Source organism: Hylobates moloch, unplaced genomic scaffold (genome assembly GCF_009828535.3).
Source record: "Hylobates moloch isolate HMO894 unplaced genomic scaffold, HMol_V3 SCAFFOLD_10, whole genome shotgun sequence".
Taxonomy (NCBI): Eukaryota; Metazoa; Chordata; class Mammalia; order Primates; family Hylobatidae; genus Hylobates; species Hylobates moloch.
In genome coordinates this window covers 69,494,451-69,509,719 of record NW_026652285.1, presented here as the reverse complement: position 1 = coordinate 69,509,719, position 15,269 = coordinate 69,494,451, and the positions used below count along the sequence as shown (strand labels likewise).

The following is a 15,269-nucleotide window of genomic DNA, read 5'->3' as shown; positions in this document are numbered from 1 at the left end:
TGCACCAAGTCAGGTGAGACTCTCTGGGCCTCACTGCAAAACGGGTAACAACAGCACATGACCTGTAGGGCTTTTCCAAGAACTATGGGGAGCTGTGCTCACAAACACTCATAACGAGCCACTCAGGCACTCAGAGAGGGTTCCATGTCGTATAAGGTTCTGTGAGCCCCTGAGGACCTCTCTGCTGGAGAGGTGGAGGGAGGCTGGGAGCCACGACACACCTGCCTTTGGAATGGCATAGGAAGGGAAGAGGAGGAAGAGGGAGGATTCTCACCTTTCCCACCTGCGCAATCTCCTCCTGAAAGCTGGCCAGAGCGCTCTCGTAGCTCCTCCTCTTGTGTTCTGCTCGCCTTTGAAAGGTGCTGGTGCTTATCTTCTCAGGAACTGCGGAGCAACAACAGAGGTGATGAGGCTGCCTTCAGAGCTCTCAGGAAAAGGCAGCACAGGCAGACAGCCCCTGCTCACTGAGGCCTGGCTCAGAAGGTAGACCCCAAAGCCAGGTCAGGGTGGCAGAGGCTTAAGGAAAAAGAGAAAAGACGACAGTGATTCATGAGTGCTAGAGGGACCTAGGCCTCAGATATACAGTTAAAAGCTGAAAAAGCTCCAAAATAGTATGCACAGAATGTTTTTTTTAAAAAAGTTCTATGGAAGCAAATACATATAGAAATGATAACTGCCAACACTTCCATAGCACTTCCTGCATAGTAGGTATTGTTCAAACTCAGCCAGTCTTCATGCTGAGGCCAAGAGGTGGCTTCCATTCCTAGCCTCGTTTCACAAGTGAGGAAACTCAGTCATGGGGGGTTGAAGAACCAAATTGGCCAGCAGCTGAGCAGGGATCGGGGCCACTTGCTTCCAGGTCTGTGCTCCTGTCACATGCTCTGCTGTCCCCTTTATCCAGGTGGGAAGCCGGATGCCACGTGGGTTAACTGGGGGTGGGTTGGGGTGGCGGTTGGTGACTCTCTTTGGAGAAGAAGAGGTGTCATCGTGAAGGGGAAGGTTTTACTTTCTCTTTCTCTCCTTCCTTTGTTTTTCTTCAGTGAGCATGTACTACTTTTTTAATCATAAAGAAAAAAGGTTTCTATATTAGGATAAGGTCAAACTACGACAATGTAGCAGGAAGGAAGAAAATGCAGATGAGAAATACTGTTGGGAACCTGCAAGAAAGTGAGTGGCATCCTTTAGTCACCTGTTTTGCATCAGTAACTGCCCTCCATGCAGGCAGCTCCCCTCCTCCCCCAGCTCCCTGCACAGGGGAAGACTCTTGGGTGAGATGCTCAGGGAGAATACCCTCCGGGTGGCTGAGCCAAGGAACACAGTGGGAGCTCAGGGCCTTCCTCAGAGGAGTTGCCAGAAGACATCCCCACCTCCCGCCCAGGTCTCACCCTGGCCCAGGACAGGCCTGCCTTGAGGCTGAATGGAGGCTCACCCATAGTATCCATGAGACCCCGCACTTCTCGGGCAGCGATGGTGCTCTCACTCTCTCGGGCTTTTTCCCTCTTGGCTCTTTCCTTTTCCCTGCGACACAAGCAGAGAAGAGTGAAGTCCCAGCTCCTGATGCCATCCATGGCAGCTCTGGCACATAAGGGCACCAAAGGGTGGTTCTCCAGAGGGATTGTGGGCAGCAGCAATGGACCAGGCACACCCCAATTCCAGACGGCCCTGAGGCAGTGCCCAGGCTCCCAACAAATGCCGCCTGGGGTCCGCTGCCAACAGACACCATGGGTCCCTAGGTGAGAGGTTGGGTCTCTGCCCTCAGGGAGCCTGCTCTGGCTCTGGTGGTGGATGATGAGCCTGAGCCACTTCCCACCTGGGGAAACTGAGGATCAGAAGGGGTACGAGCAGCCCAGTGAAGCCAAATCATGCTAGCTCTTGGCATGCATCGTCATTTGCACCTTCAGCAACCCATCCTATGACGTACTTGAGGTAACCTCATTTTCCAGAAATGGGGATGGTGCTTATAGGAACCACAGAATGCAACAGAGAGGAGACTCCAAGATCAGTCCTTGTGACACTAAGGCCCACGGAATTTGGGTGAGAGAGGAGAGAGCTGGGGTTTCAGAAGGAATTATTTCAACAGGGAGGACTAGCGGGGTGGATGTGACATCAGCTTTGGAACTGGCATCTCTGAATGCCCTGTCCATGGGGCAAGCACCACAGAAATCCTGCAGCTCCCAGCGACCGCTGCCATTCCTTGGGCCCCCCATATGCCCAATACTTTCCAGTCAACTTCTCATTTAGCCCTCATGCAGACCTAGCAGGGAGGAAGCTGCTGGGCCTGGGCTGCAGCTGATGGGGCCCAGGCCAATCTTCTAGAGACAGGTCTTTCAGACCTTGTCATTCTAAATGCTCCTGGACCAAGGCAGCCCTGTAGGAGCTGAGATGATGACACCTGCTGTCAACTCTGGCTTCTTGGTCACTTGCTCCAGGGACTTGGGGCTTGGTTTATACCAGTGGTGATTTACCCCCTGGCCTGGGCTGGTCTCCACCCACCCAGGGGTCTGCCCTGGGTGATGAGCACATAGGTGGACTGGCCTTGGCTGGCTGAATCTTCAAACACCTGCACCCTTTGCTTTGATGCCTGAGGGAGACAGGGTGCCCTGGCTCTGCCACTCATGTGTTCAGCCCAGTCTGGCCTCTGCTAGCCCTGCAGAGTGTCTAGAGGGAGCTGGGCCCGATGGGTATTTCCTCTAGATTCTCACCTGGGGCATCAGGCTGCCTGTGACCCTGGATGCCCACCTGGGGCATCAGGCAGGGTGACATGGGCTTGGGTGGGCCAGTGGATTTTTCCATCTGTTGGGAGTTAAGAGCATGAGGGTCAGGAGCTTTGGGGGTGGCTTTCCCGGGAAAATTCAAAGGCCAAGTCAGGGCAGAGAACTATACTCAGCAAGGGGTCTGTCCCTGCCCCAAAGAGGGTGAAAGGAAAAACAAAGACAGGTAGAGGAGGCCTGCTTTCTATCTCAGAGTCCCAGGCCCAGCAAGGGTTTATGGCTTGTGTAGAACTCAAAGTGCCTAAGGGGAGCACCGCGCCTGCTCCATTCTCTCAAGAACCCCAGGAAGATCTGTTTCTTCCTTTTCCCCATAGCTGAGAGTCAGAGCTCAGCGAACTGAAATGGCATGCTTAGGAACTTTTGCACTTGGAAGTTCACAAGAAACTCCTGATCTCCATGCCTGACCCCACCTGCTCTCATCTCAGGAAAATGCATTTCTGCTGTTCACCCAGCACTCAGGCCAGAGACCAAGGGCTCTCAGGAGCTCTCTCCTCCCCTCCAATTCATCACTAGGTCTCATGGGTTCTGCCTCCAAGAGACACCCGAGGCCCACCGCTACTTTCCCTCTTACAGCCACCAGCCAGGTTACAAGGACAACTGCAGTGTCCTGTGCCCTGGCCTTCCTGCCTCTTCTTGAAGCCCCCCACATTCTGCACAGAGCTGCCTGAGGGACTTCAAAACTGCAAATCAGCTGCTCACTGCAGTAAAGTTCAAAATACAGACTGTGGCCGGAAAGGCTGCTCCCAGCCTCATCTCCTGCCCTCTCTCAGGGTCCATTTACCTTCAGCCTTCTGGAGGGGGCCAAGACCACCTTTCTCAGAGCCTTGTCCCATACTGCACCCTCTAGTTTCAGCTGATCCCCTTCCTCAGAGAGCTTTCCTGACCCCTGTCCCATAGCCCCTGTCCCCTTAGTCAGAGCTTTTCTGCCATTGGGGGGATGTGCTTATTTATTTACTTTTGAGGTCTCAAGTTTCATAAGGGTGGGATCCCCATACCCAGTGCCTGGTCCTAGGCACTTAATCAATAATGATTGTGGGAGTGGGGGAATGGGGGCGAGAGAAGCAAACCATCCTGCAAGGTAGGTATTAGCCTCCCTGCTTTAGGGGTGGTACTTGAGACTTCATTCCTACAGGCTACTCATCTTGTGCTGGCTCTTTTTGAGTTTTTGAAGGCTCAGGTACCCTAGTGCATGGGGTGAGGCATGGACAGCAGGACCTACCTGTGGAGAACAGGGTTTTCCATGATCCAGTCGTTGGGGAGGCTGTGCATCCACTTCTGCTGTCGAGGAGACATCACCTCCCCTTCAGGAGTCTCCACCTTCTTCATCATGGGTATCCTGCCACTCTTCAGGGTCACAGAATGCTCTGCAGCCCGCTTCCTGGTGGCCGCCAGGGAGTGGACCAGCTGCACCTGAATCCAGGCAGGACCAGGGATGGGGGAGTGGTCAGAGCTGCTGACTTCCTAGCACTCTCAGGCTGATGGTGGCTGTCTAGAAAGACATCCAGAGAGCTGCACCCAGGAAGGCATTTTTCAGGAGGCCTTCAACCCCAGGTCATATCCCTGTAGGAGAGCTCTCCTCCCAGTAACAGTCACTCAGCCACTTCAACGAAGGCCTCTTTCTAAGAACCTTAAATGAAGATCAAGAACAACATCTCAGCCTTTTTTATAATCACAAGAAATTGGAAAAACAGAACTGACTAATAATAGGGATTGGCTGAGTAAACATGGTATGTCCGTTTGATGGAATGTTAGGCATTTGTTAAAGATGATACCCACAAAGAATTTTTTATAACTTGAGGAAATGCTTAGGAGATGATATATGGTTAAACATATAACTTAAATGCATAAATTAAAAATTATAACCAAAATTATACAGTATGATCTCAAAATTTAAAACGCATAGGAAAAGGCCCTGGGGGAAGTATGCCAAGAGTTAAGAATGGCCTTGGAGACAGCAGGATCGTGTGAGTGATGTAATTGTTTTTTTGGTTTCTTTATACTTTTATAATTTCCAGAGATTTTACAGATAATTATTTAGGGCTCAAATTAGGAATGCAAATCCCTTTTAAATAAGCAGTACAGAACTTCAAAGGAAGGATTTGGGTCTGTGTGTTTCTTTTAAGATCTTGTTTTGTCTATACAGTGCTTTAGAGAGAACAAGGCAATTTCAACAACCTACACTGTTGTCAAGACGGCTTTACTTTAATACAGTTATGGGAGTCCTATATCAACAAGCGGGCAGCCGCTCAGCATGGTGAAATACATGGGTGCCCACGGGCATAGAAAAGGGTCTGTGAGATACTGTTATGAAGAAAAAGCAGATTTCAAAACACTAGTATAGAATGAAACCTATTTTTTAAATACAAAAATTAGACATGTTTTTATGCATGGGAAAAAGAGAGGTCACCCAGTGGTTCCATCCAGGCTATTTCTGAGTAATTTACATTTAAAATTTTAATTTAAGTTTTCTAATTTTCAAGAACTGACATTCTAATTTTGTATTGGTACAATTTAAGAATCAGCAAGAATTATTTTAAAAATCAAAGTAATTTCAAAGCCCTTGTTTTATTCAATTTCCAGCAGGGAAGCCCTGGGAGGGAGGGAAGTTTGGAAGAAAGCAAGGGAAGGGGGATGGAGAAAAGGGGGACAGAGGGCGGCTCCTACCTCAGCCTGGAAGATCTGCTGGTAGGCTTTCCCATTCGGAACCTGGGTCACCTTCCCCACTGACGACATCTTGGCTGCTGGCTGGATGCCCCTGCTGGGAAGCCGTCGTCCAGGAAACGCGTCTAGGCTTTGGTGTCTCAATTCCAATTCCTGAGGTTGGGAAATCGCCCGTCCCAAGCTCAGGTTCAGGTCCAGGTGGGATGACGTCTGGTCTCGAGGCGGCACCCCAGGGCAGGACTCCCCGGGGAAGGACTCTCTGCTGGGGGGTAGGGGGCTGGGGAACGTCGACTCAGGGTTTTAACTTTCAACGAAACGATGAAACTAACCTCAGATGAGCTCTGAACTCGAGCAGGAGGCCGGTTCTCCCCGCCGCGCAGGGCGCAAATCCGAAGGGACTCTGGGATCGCGAATAATACAGGATTATTGCTTGTGCTTCACTCTGCCATGCCCTTCGGGGAAAAGTTAACAGCGCTCAAGGTGTCGGTTGGGACTGGAACTCCAATGCGGCACTGAATTCGCATCCGGGACCCTAACCCACCCTCCATGGGACACAGGGAGGAGAATTGGAGGGAGAGAGTAACCTGATTCGGGTCACGCTAATTAGGCGCCTACTGTGTGCTGAGAAGACGCAACCACCCTCTGCCATCCCCCTCCCTAGCCCCCCAAGTAGACTGAGCAGCCCCTGGCCATCCCCTTGAGCCCGGCGGATTGGAGGGAGGCCTTGCGTCCCGCCTGGCCGCGTCCCCGCCTGCAGAAAGCACCTCTCAAGGCAGCCAGGGCCAGTCCAGAGACAACTGCAGCTGGACGCCCATGGTCTCCAAGGCAACGCGGAGGGGAGGGACTGCCCCGGCCCCGCCCACACTTTTCTTCCCAGGGGAGGTTGCTCTTAGCAACGGGAGCGCCCCACGTGGAGTAGTGAAACTCAACTATTTCCTTCAATGCCAGTTTCTCCTCTCTACAAGGACTACAACCCCAGGGCTGCCAGGAGCAGCACTATTAAATGTTCTGAAAGGTGGTAGGATATATGAGATGTAGCACTGAGCCATCATGTTCAACAAAGTCCATCCTATCTTATTTGCCTTGGTTAAAACCAATCTCTGCTGGGAGACAGCATACGGTAGTGTTTGCCTGTAAGTTAGAGGCTGAAAGACTGTGGAAGAGACCATCTCTTTCTCGTTTTAAAAGAGGTTGAGAGCTCAAAATTCAGGGATCAAGGCTTGCCTGGCCAGAGATGAAAATGCTTGTGGTTGGCACTGAACGTGGCCTCGGGTTTCACATATATATGAGACACCCAGCGCTTTCTTACAGAATCCCTGCCTTTGGCAGTGATATGTTACGATTGCTAATAAATGCTCCCTATGCCAATTTTCTAGAATGAGTGATTGTTCTGTCCAGACTAGAATCAGAAATTAAGAAATGGTGAGTATAAAACCCTTTTATTCTCATTCTTCAGTCCCGGGTTTTATTAACAAGGTGAAGTACTGTAACAAAGATTAGATTCATTTTAGCTGGAAAAAGAAAACGTGTAGGTGACTGAGGGAAGGGATGAAAACACAATAACAAATAGGTAATGTCCAGGAATTATTTGCAGTCTCATATCTCTTTCCCATCCAAGGAGGCCCTACTGGCTTTGGCCTTGAACATTAGAAACTATTTTCCCTACCCAGATGCTTTCTGGATTCTGGTTCCAGGCACATCTGTAATTTAGGGGTTTCTTTTTTAAAAATTATATGGCTATAAATAGTAGGCATGGACATGTCAAGTATGGGATTTTGTTTTGATTAAACTCCATATTTATTGCAGAAAATAAAAAAAAAAACAGAAAAACTTCAATGGGGAAAGTAAAAATAACCCATAATCCTACCACTGAGAATTTACCTCCCTTAACTTCCAAGTTTTTGAGACGGTGTTTTTGAGTTTGGATCAAACGTGGAAATTCGTGTTTGCCTTTTGGATGGCATTTCCATTCTCCTCCCAACCTGATAATATCATAGCTGGAAAGACTAACCAGTTAGAGATCATCTGGTTAGTCCACCTCCTGTGTTTAGGTATGGGCAAAAAGCCAGAGATAGGGAACGGAAAGAATGACACCAGGGCCTCTAGATCTTTTTCTTGTAGCTCAGCATCATCTTTGATCTTTTCCCTCTCACTCTGAACTTTGAAAATGTCTCTTGACCCCATCCTTTTCCTTCCTCTATCCCAGGCTATTGTCTGTCTTCTGCATAGTCCAGACAAAGTAGAGCGATGAGGACCACCACAAGAGCAAATATTTAATGAGAGGATTTAATGCCTGCAGTAACTATGAGAGGGGTGCCTTAAGTAACCCATTTTACAGATTAAGAAACTGAAATTCAGAATCAGTGACCTGGCCAAGATCTCCAAGATAGGAAGATCTAGGATATGAATCTAGACCCTGTAATTCGAGTCTTGAACCATCTGACCTGTGACTAGCCAGAAAAAAAAGTTATTTAACCAACTGATTGGATGTGCATGTTGAAGCATAGCATACATATCTAAAAGTATGGAAATCATAAGTGAATAGCTCAATGAATTATCTGAAAGGAACATGCCTAGTAAGCAGTACTCACAAGAAATAGAGCATTACCAACTCTCCAGAAGCCCCTTTTGTGTACCTGTCATGTCACTGCCCTCTCTTACCCCAGAATAACAAATATTCTAATTTCTGAATTGGTTTTGCTTCTTTAAAAATTTTATTTAAATGGAACCATAGAGAATGGACTCTTTTATGTTGGGCTTATTTCATTATGTTTGTAAGTTTTATACTTTTTTTTTTTTTTGAGATGGGGTCTCACTCTGTCACCCAGGCTGGAGTGCAGTGGCACAATAACAGCTCACACTGTAACCTCAAACTCCTGGGCTCAAACAATCCTCCCACTTCAACCTCCCAAGTAGCTAGAACTACAGGCATATACCAGTATACCTGGCTAATTTTTATTTATTTTTTATTGAGACAGAGTCTCACTATGTGGTCCACGCTGGCCTCGAACTCCTAGATTCAAGTAATCCTCTGCCTCAACCTCCTGAAGTGCTGGGATTACAGGCATCAGCCACCAGGCCAAGCCCATATATATATTTTTAATGTGTCAATGGTTTATTTCTGTATAGTATTCCATTATTAAAAAATATATACCCCATTTTATTAATCCTTTCTATTATTGATACACGTTTGGATTTTTTCAATTTGGAGACTACCAATAATAATGCTGTTCTGACCATTGTTTTGTATGGTGAACATATGTAGGCATTTTTATTGGGTGTATACTTAAGAGTGGAATTGCTGAGTCATAGAATATGTGTATGTTCATCTTTAAGAGATACTACTAAAGAATTTTTGAAAATGGTTGTATCAGTTTACATACAGCAGTGTATGAGAGTTCCAGTTGCTCTACATCCTCACCAACATTTGATATTGTCTCCTGTTTTTATTTTAGCCACTACATGGTAGTATCATACTATGGTTTTCATTTGCATTTTCCTTATTAGTAACAATGTGGACACATTTCATATACTTGTTGGACATTTGGATGTCTTTTTGTGGAATGTCTAGTCAAATCTTTTGCCCAATTTTCCTGGAAGATTGTCTTTTTTCTTATTAATTTATGGGAGTTAGTTACGTATCATAAATATGAGGCTTTTTCACATAAATCTGGCAAATATGTATTCCCATTCTGTTCTTGCCTTTTTACTCTCTTGAAGGTGTCTTTCAATGAAATGATGTTACAACTTGAATAGGTCCTAATTTATCCATTTTTGTCTTTATGGCCAGTACACTTTGTGTCCTACTTAAGAAATCCTTGCCTGCCTCAAGGTCATGAAAATATTCTCTGATATTATCTACTGTAAATATTGTTTTAAACTTTCACATTTAAATTTACAATCCACCTGGAATTGGTTTTTGTTTATAGTGTGAGTTAGGAGTCACGATTCATTTCTTTCCCATATGGAGAACCAGCTGACCTGGGCCACTTACTGAAAAGACTATCTTCTCCCTACTGCTCTGCACACCTCTTTCATCATACATAAAACGTCCAAATGTGTGGGTCTGAGTTGGGCTTTCTATTCTCTCTATTTCTCTTAGTTTCTGTCTTTGCACTAGTAGCACACACAGCCTTCATTACTATAGTTTTAAACTAAGTCCCAATATCTGGTAGTGTAAGTCCTCCACTTTATAGTAGGGAGCTGAGAGTGGGGCCAGAAAGTCATTTGGTGGGGGGTTCAGAAATGTTCTCATTGAGGTGACATTTTTTGCTGTGACCAGAAAGACTAGAGGAAGCCAGCCCTGCCCAAGTATTTGTGTGATGGTTACTTTTATGTGTCAACTTGACTAGGCTAAGGGATGCCCAGATAGCTAAGAAAACATTATTTCTGGGTGTATCTGTGAGGCTATTTTCAGAAGAGATAAGCATGTGAATCAGTAGGCTGACCTTACCAATGTGAGTGGGGATCATCCAATCCTTTGAAGGCCCAAGTATAACAATAAGGTGAAAGAAGGGTGAATTCTCTCTCTCTCTCTCTGAACTGAGACCTCCTTCTTCTCCTGCCTTTGGACATCAGAGATCCTAGTTCTCATGCCTTCTGACTGTGGAATTTACACCGGCGGCTCCCCAGGTTCCCAGGTCTTCAGACTCAGACTGAATTACATCACTACCTTTACTGGTTCTTTTGCTTGACTATAACATAGGGTAGGACTTCACAGCCTCTGTAATCATATTAGCCAACTCCCATAATAAATTTTCTCTTAGCTATCTATATCTATATATCTATATATATATCTCTACTTATCCTATTGGTTCTGTTTCTCTGGAGAACCCTAACTAACACAGATTTTGACACTAAGAGAGGAAAAGAATTTTAAGGATTAGTTTTCTGAACTGGTTTTGGGGTTTCTGAAAATGGCTCTCTAATCTGTTTAGACATAAAGATGCTGATGACTTCATTTCCAGTAGTAGAGAGAGCACCGATAGTCCATGTAGTGAACTATTCATAGAGATGTGCAAAATATCTGGATTGGGTACTTCTAATTAACCACTTATAAGAAGGAAAGAGCTAAGTAAGTCTGTGTATGATACTTCCAAACATTTTTTGAAAACTAAGAAATATAGTTATGTTGGTTGATTGCTTTCACTACTGGATAAAGCGGTGAAAGAAAAGCTATCTGAGTCAGGTATTTGAATTCCAAGCTCAAGAGCCACATAAACGACTTAATTAAGAGTGTCTAGGTGTGCCCTGAGGGAAAGGCTTATCTCCTGTAGATGCAGGACTGAAATTACTGAAAATCAGACACAGGATCTTATCCCAGCAATTGGACAAATTATAAGCAAGTTGAACCCCAAGCCTCCCAGGGTGTTCACTGTTAAAAGTTCAGGACTTCATTGGGAAACAGGGTTCTATACGTTGGGATGGGGATGTGTGAGAAAATTTTGATGAAGCTGGGGACACTGAGCTCCTAAATTTTGAAGTCTTCTTTGCCAGTGGAAGAGGTATCCCTACTCCCAGAAAAAGTGGCTTTCCCACCCCCAACAGAAATAGCTTCCCACCCACAGTGGTACCAGCTGTTCAACCTCTATCTGAGGGTATCAACCCTGCATTGTCTGAAGAAATGACGGCCTTATATGAGGTAGTTACCATGAAAGATAATAATGATGATTCTCCTCAAGATCTACCCCCACCACCTCTCTCTAGACCTCTAACTAGATTCAAGTCCCAGCAGGCCCCTAAGGTTAGGGACAAAGTGTGATGCATGAGGAGGTACACTACACTCCAGAAGATCTGCTTGAGTTTACTAATTTATATAAGCAGGGATCCAGAGAACATGTGTGGGAATGGATGTTAAAGGTATGGGATAATGGTGAAGGAGCATAAAGCTGAACCAGACTGAATTTATTAAATGGGTTCACTAAGCAGAGATTTTGTAGCTTGAGAAGTTAGAAAGAGCACTAACAATTTGTTTGGTTAGTTTGCTGAGTCATGGATCAAAAGACGAGCAAATTGGAAATGACTGATCTTTCTTGGTTTAAAGTAGAAGAAGGGACTTAAAGGCTCAAGGATATTGGAATGTTAAAGTGAATTTGTCATTTAAAACCTAATCACCCACACTGAAGATTCCAGAAGACATGTTTTTCTCCAATACTTTGAGAAATAAATTTGGGAGAGGAGCTCCAGCATCCTTAAAGAGCTCTGCAATCTCTCTTCTCTGTAGGCCAGACCTTAAAGTGGAAACAGCAGTCACTCAACTGGAAAACCTAAATGCAATAGGAGTATTTGGATTTTGGACTGGCTGGGGTGAAGTGGAGGCTCAACAGCCCAGACAAGGTGGTCTAAATTACCATAATGAATAGCAGAGTCAAAGAAAAAATCAGAATTATCTGAATTGCACAGCCCTATAATGTTGGCTACTCATTTACACCAGCAGCTTCCCAGGTTCTCAGGTCTTCAGACTCAGACTGAATTACATCATTACCTTTCTGGGTTCTTTTGCTTGACCACAGCATATTGTAGGACTAGTTAATTACAGTGTTCTTAGAAGTGAAATAGATAGGAAGTCTACTAAATTCTTATATGATCCATATAAGCAGAAAAATTCCAGGTCAAGTCACCAAAAGTCTAATTTGAATCTAAAAACAAATAATCATGGCCCCTCAACCAATTCCAAGTCTTGAGCCTGTTTATACACTTGGAACCCTTTGAATGAAGGGGAAGTTGGGCCTCCTCAAGGAAAGACACAACTGAAAATTTAGACAGTACTGTTAATCTCCCTCTCAGCCTTCTACAAGGGATATACAGCTCTTTACCAAGGTAACTGTGTATTGAAGAAAAGGAAATAATCAGACATTTCAGGGACTACTGGACACTGGCTCCGAACTGACATTGATTCCAGGAGAACTGGAATATCTTTGTGGTATCTTGATCACCCTTCCTTGCTATAAGATACCACACTAGTCTATTATGTTAATGACACTAGACTGATTGGACCTAATGAATGCGAAGTAGCAACTACTCTAGACTTATAGGTAAGACATTTGTGTGTCAGAAAAGTGGAAAATAAATCTAACTATAATTCATAAGATTTCTACCTCAGCGAAATTTTTAGGGGTTGGGTGGTGTGGGGTATGTCAACCTATCCCTTCTAAAGTGAAGGGGAAGATGTTGCATCTAGCTCTTCCTACAGCCAGAAAGAGACACAATGCCTGGTGGGGCTGTTTGGATTTTGGAGGCAACACATTCTTCATTTAGGTATGTTATTCTGGACTTTCCAAGTGGCCCAAAAGGCTGCTAGTTTTGAGTAGGTTTGAAAACAGAAGAAGGTTCTGCAAAGGTCCAAGCAGCTGTCCAAGCTGGTCTGCCACTTGGTCCACCACAAGTACCATTGATCCAGCAGATTCAATGGTACTTGAGGTGTTAGCAGCAGAGAGGGATGCTGTTGAGAGCCTTTGGCATCCTATAGGTGAATTGCAGCTCCTGTCTTTACGATTTTGGAGCAAGGCACTACCATCATCTACAGATAACTAATCTTCTTTTGAGAGATAGCTCTTGACCTGCTACTGGGACTTAGTAGAAACTGAATGCTTGATCAGGCATGGGCCACCAAGTTACTAGGTTCCCTGAGCTGCCCATCATGAACTTAGTGTTATCTGGTCCACCAACCTATAAAGTTGCCATGCACAGCAAGACTTCATCATCCAATGGAAGTGGCATATATATATGTATGTATATATGTATATATATATGTATGTATATATATGTGTGTGTGTATATATATATATATATATATATATATATATGATTGAGCCTGAACAGGATCTGAAGGCAGAAATGTTACAAGAAGAAGCTTAAATAAAATAAATACACATGCATGCACAAAATAGAAACTATGAAGAGGTGATAATAAGCTAATTAGCTTGATTGTGATGATCATTTCACAATGCATGTGTATATCAACCATCAAATTGTACACCATATATAATTTTATGTCACTAAATCTGTTAAAATATGTAAAAATAAATGAATTAATCAAATAAAAAATAAAATAACTTAAAAATAAGAATAAGCTCCATCTGAAGCACTACTTGCATAGTGCACATTTAAAACCACATTCTGCTGCTGCTGGCTGGAGGACTTGAATGCCATTCAGAATTTCCCCTAACACTGTGCAGCTCTTCATCTAAAACCATAAATACAAAATTGCTGGCAAGGTACTCTCCCTGGTCCTCAATTTTCCACACCTATAAAATGAAAGCATTAGGAAAACAGATATTTTTCTTTCTCAGTTTTGACATTCTATGCTTTGTGCTTCATAATTCCTAACTCTTCTTAGCTTGGCCTTCATTGCGAAGTGAGGCTAATAGCTTTGGTGTAGAAGTGACCAGAGATTATATATGCCAGTTTGGGGCTCAGTATGTCACCATATTAACCAAAGTCAGGCAATGTATGCGGCAGAGGTCATTGGGTTCTTAGTTTTCTTTTCTTTTTTTTTTTTTTTCTTTTTGAGACACAGTCTCACTCTATCACCCAGGCTGGAGTGCAGTGGCACAATCTTGGTTCACTGCAACCTCCGCCTCCCGGGTTCAAGCGATTCTCCTGCCTCAGCCTTCCAAGTAGCCGGGATTACAGGCATGCACCACCACGCCTGGCTAATTTTTGTATTTTGGTAGAGACAGAGTTTCACCATTTAGCCAGGCTGGTCTTGAACTCCTGACCTCAGGTGATCCGCCTGCCTCAGCCTCCCAAAGTGCTGAGATTACAGGCATGAGCCACTGTGCCTGGCCAGGTTCTTACGTTTCAATATCTCAGAAAGCTAATTAAAGATCTTAATCTCATTTAAATCTCTTGATTTTACTCAGTAATAACAGTGAACACATGGTGAAATCTGGCCCACTTAACTCAGAAACTTCATTTTAGGACAATATTTCAAACTCCTTTCCCATCTAGGCATTCTTCAGTAGCCAGACATGTGACACACCTGACTCCCTTCACCTCCCTCTTAGTGAAGGTTTAGGGATTAGAGATGCACTCAAAGCCAGAACTCAGTGGCCTACATCACCAATCCTTGGATTACTACGAGCTCACCTAGAGTCTAAAAGAACAATTCTCCTTATGCCCATTGTGACCCTGGAGAAATTACTTCTCTCCTCAGTTGTTGTTTCTCACTTAGCATCTCATTTTGAAAATCTTTGTTTCACTGTGGCCACTATGACATCTGCTCCACTGAGCTTTCTGGCTTTAATTTTTTCCCCTTCAATCAGTTCCAAAGAGCCCTACTGAAGTAGCACCAGAAACTTGCATTGGTATTCCACTCTTTAAACTCAATGATTTCTCATTTAAATATTAATTACCACTCCAACATTCCTGCATTTGTGGTCATCTTGTCAGCACATCTCACTGACCTAAATGAAGAAATTCCTGTTCCTTTTACTCCAGATTATCCATATAATTCTTCTTAAAGCCATTCTTGGGATATACTGAGGAAAGTACCTCAATTTTGGAGTCTGCTGACCTAGGGTTTAAGTGTTGACTGCACCACTTACTTAGCAAATTTCAGAAAGGTATTAAATTCCTATAAATGGGAATGTCTACTTTATAAGGTGTTTCAAAAATTCAATGATAATGTATGTGATATTCACACAACAGGGTCAGTCTGTTCAAGCAGTACCCTGTTACTGGTGGCTAAGAAGATGAAGATAAGTACCCATGGGATTCCATGAACAGAGCAGTCATCTCTACTGACCTCAGCCACAAAACACCAGCCCTTCTAGCTTCCCTGGATCCTTTGCTAACTGTGCTTTTTTCTGGGATAGTATGTAGTTCTCTATTTGG

At 44.5% G+C, this 15,269-nt stretch overlaps 1 protein-coding gene across 4 annotated transcripts in view; it reads right to left on the bottom strand.

Annotated features, from left to right (window-relative positions):
- CCDC180 (coiled-coil domain containing 180) overlaps positions 1 to 15,269 on the bottom strand; it is a 97,839-nt gene that overhangs the window by 62,170 nt on the left and 20,400 nt on the right. For all 4 annotated transcript variants that reach the window (XM_058445518.1, XM_058445517.1, XM_058445515.1 and 1 more), the window contains exons 7-11: positions 5,762 to 5,884; positions 5,436 to 5,585; positions 3,991 to 4,181; positions 1,430 to 1,518; positions 275 to 384 (exon numbers count right to left, since the gene is read on the bottom strand). In XM_058445518.1, the coding sequence (XP_058301501.1) occupies positions 275 to 384; positions 1,430 to 1,518; positions 3,991 to 4,181; positions 5,436 to 5,504 (459 nt within the window). In that variant the 5' untranslated portion in view covers positions 5,505 to 5,585; positions 5,762 to 5,884. The remainder of the gene's footprint in view (positions 1 to 274; positions 385 to 1,429; positions 1,519 to 3,990; positions 4,182 to 5,435; positions 5,586 to 5,761; positions 5,885 to 15,269) is intronic.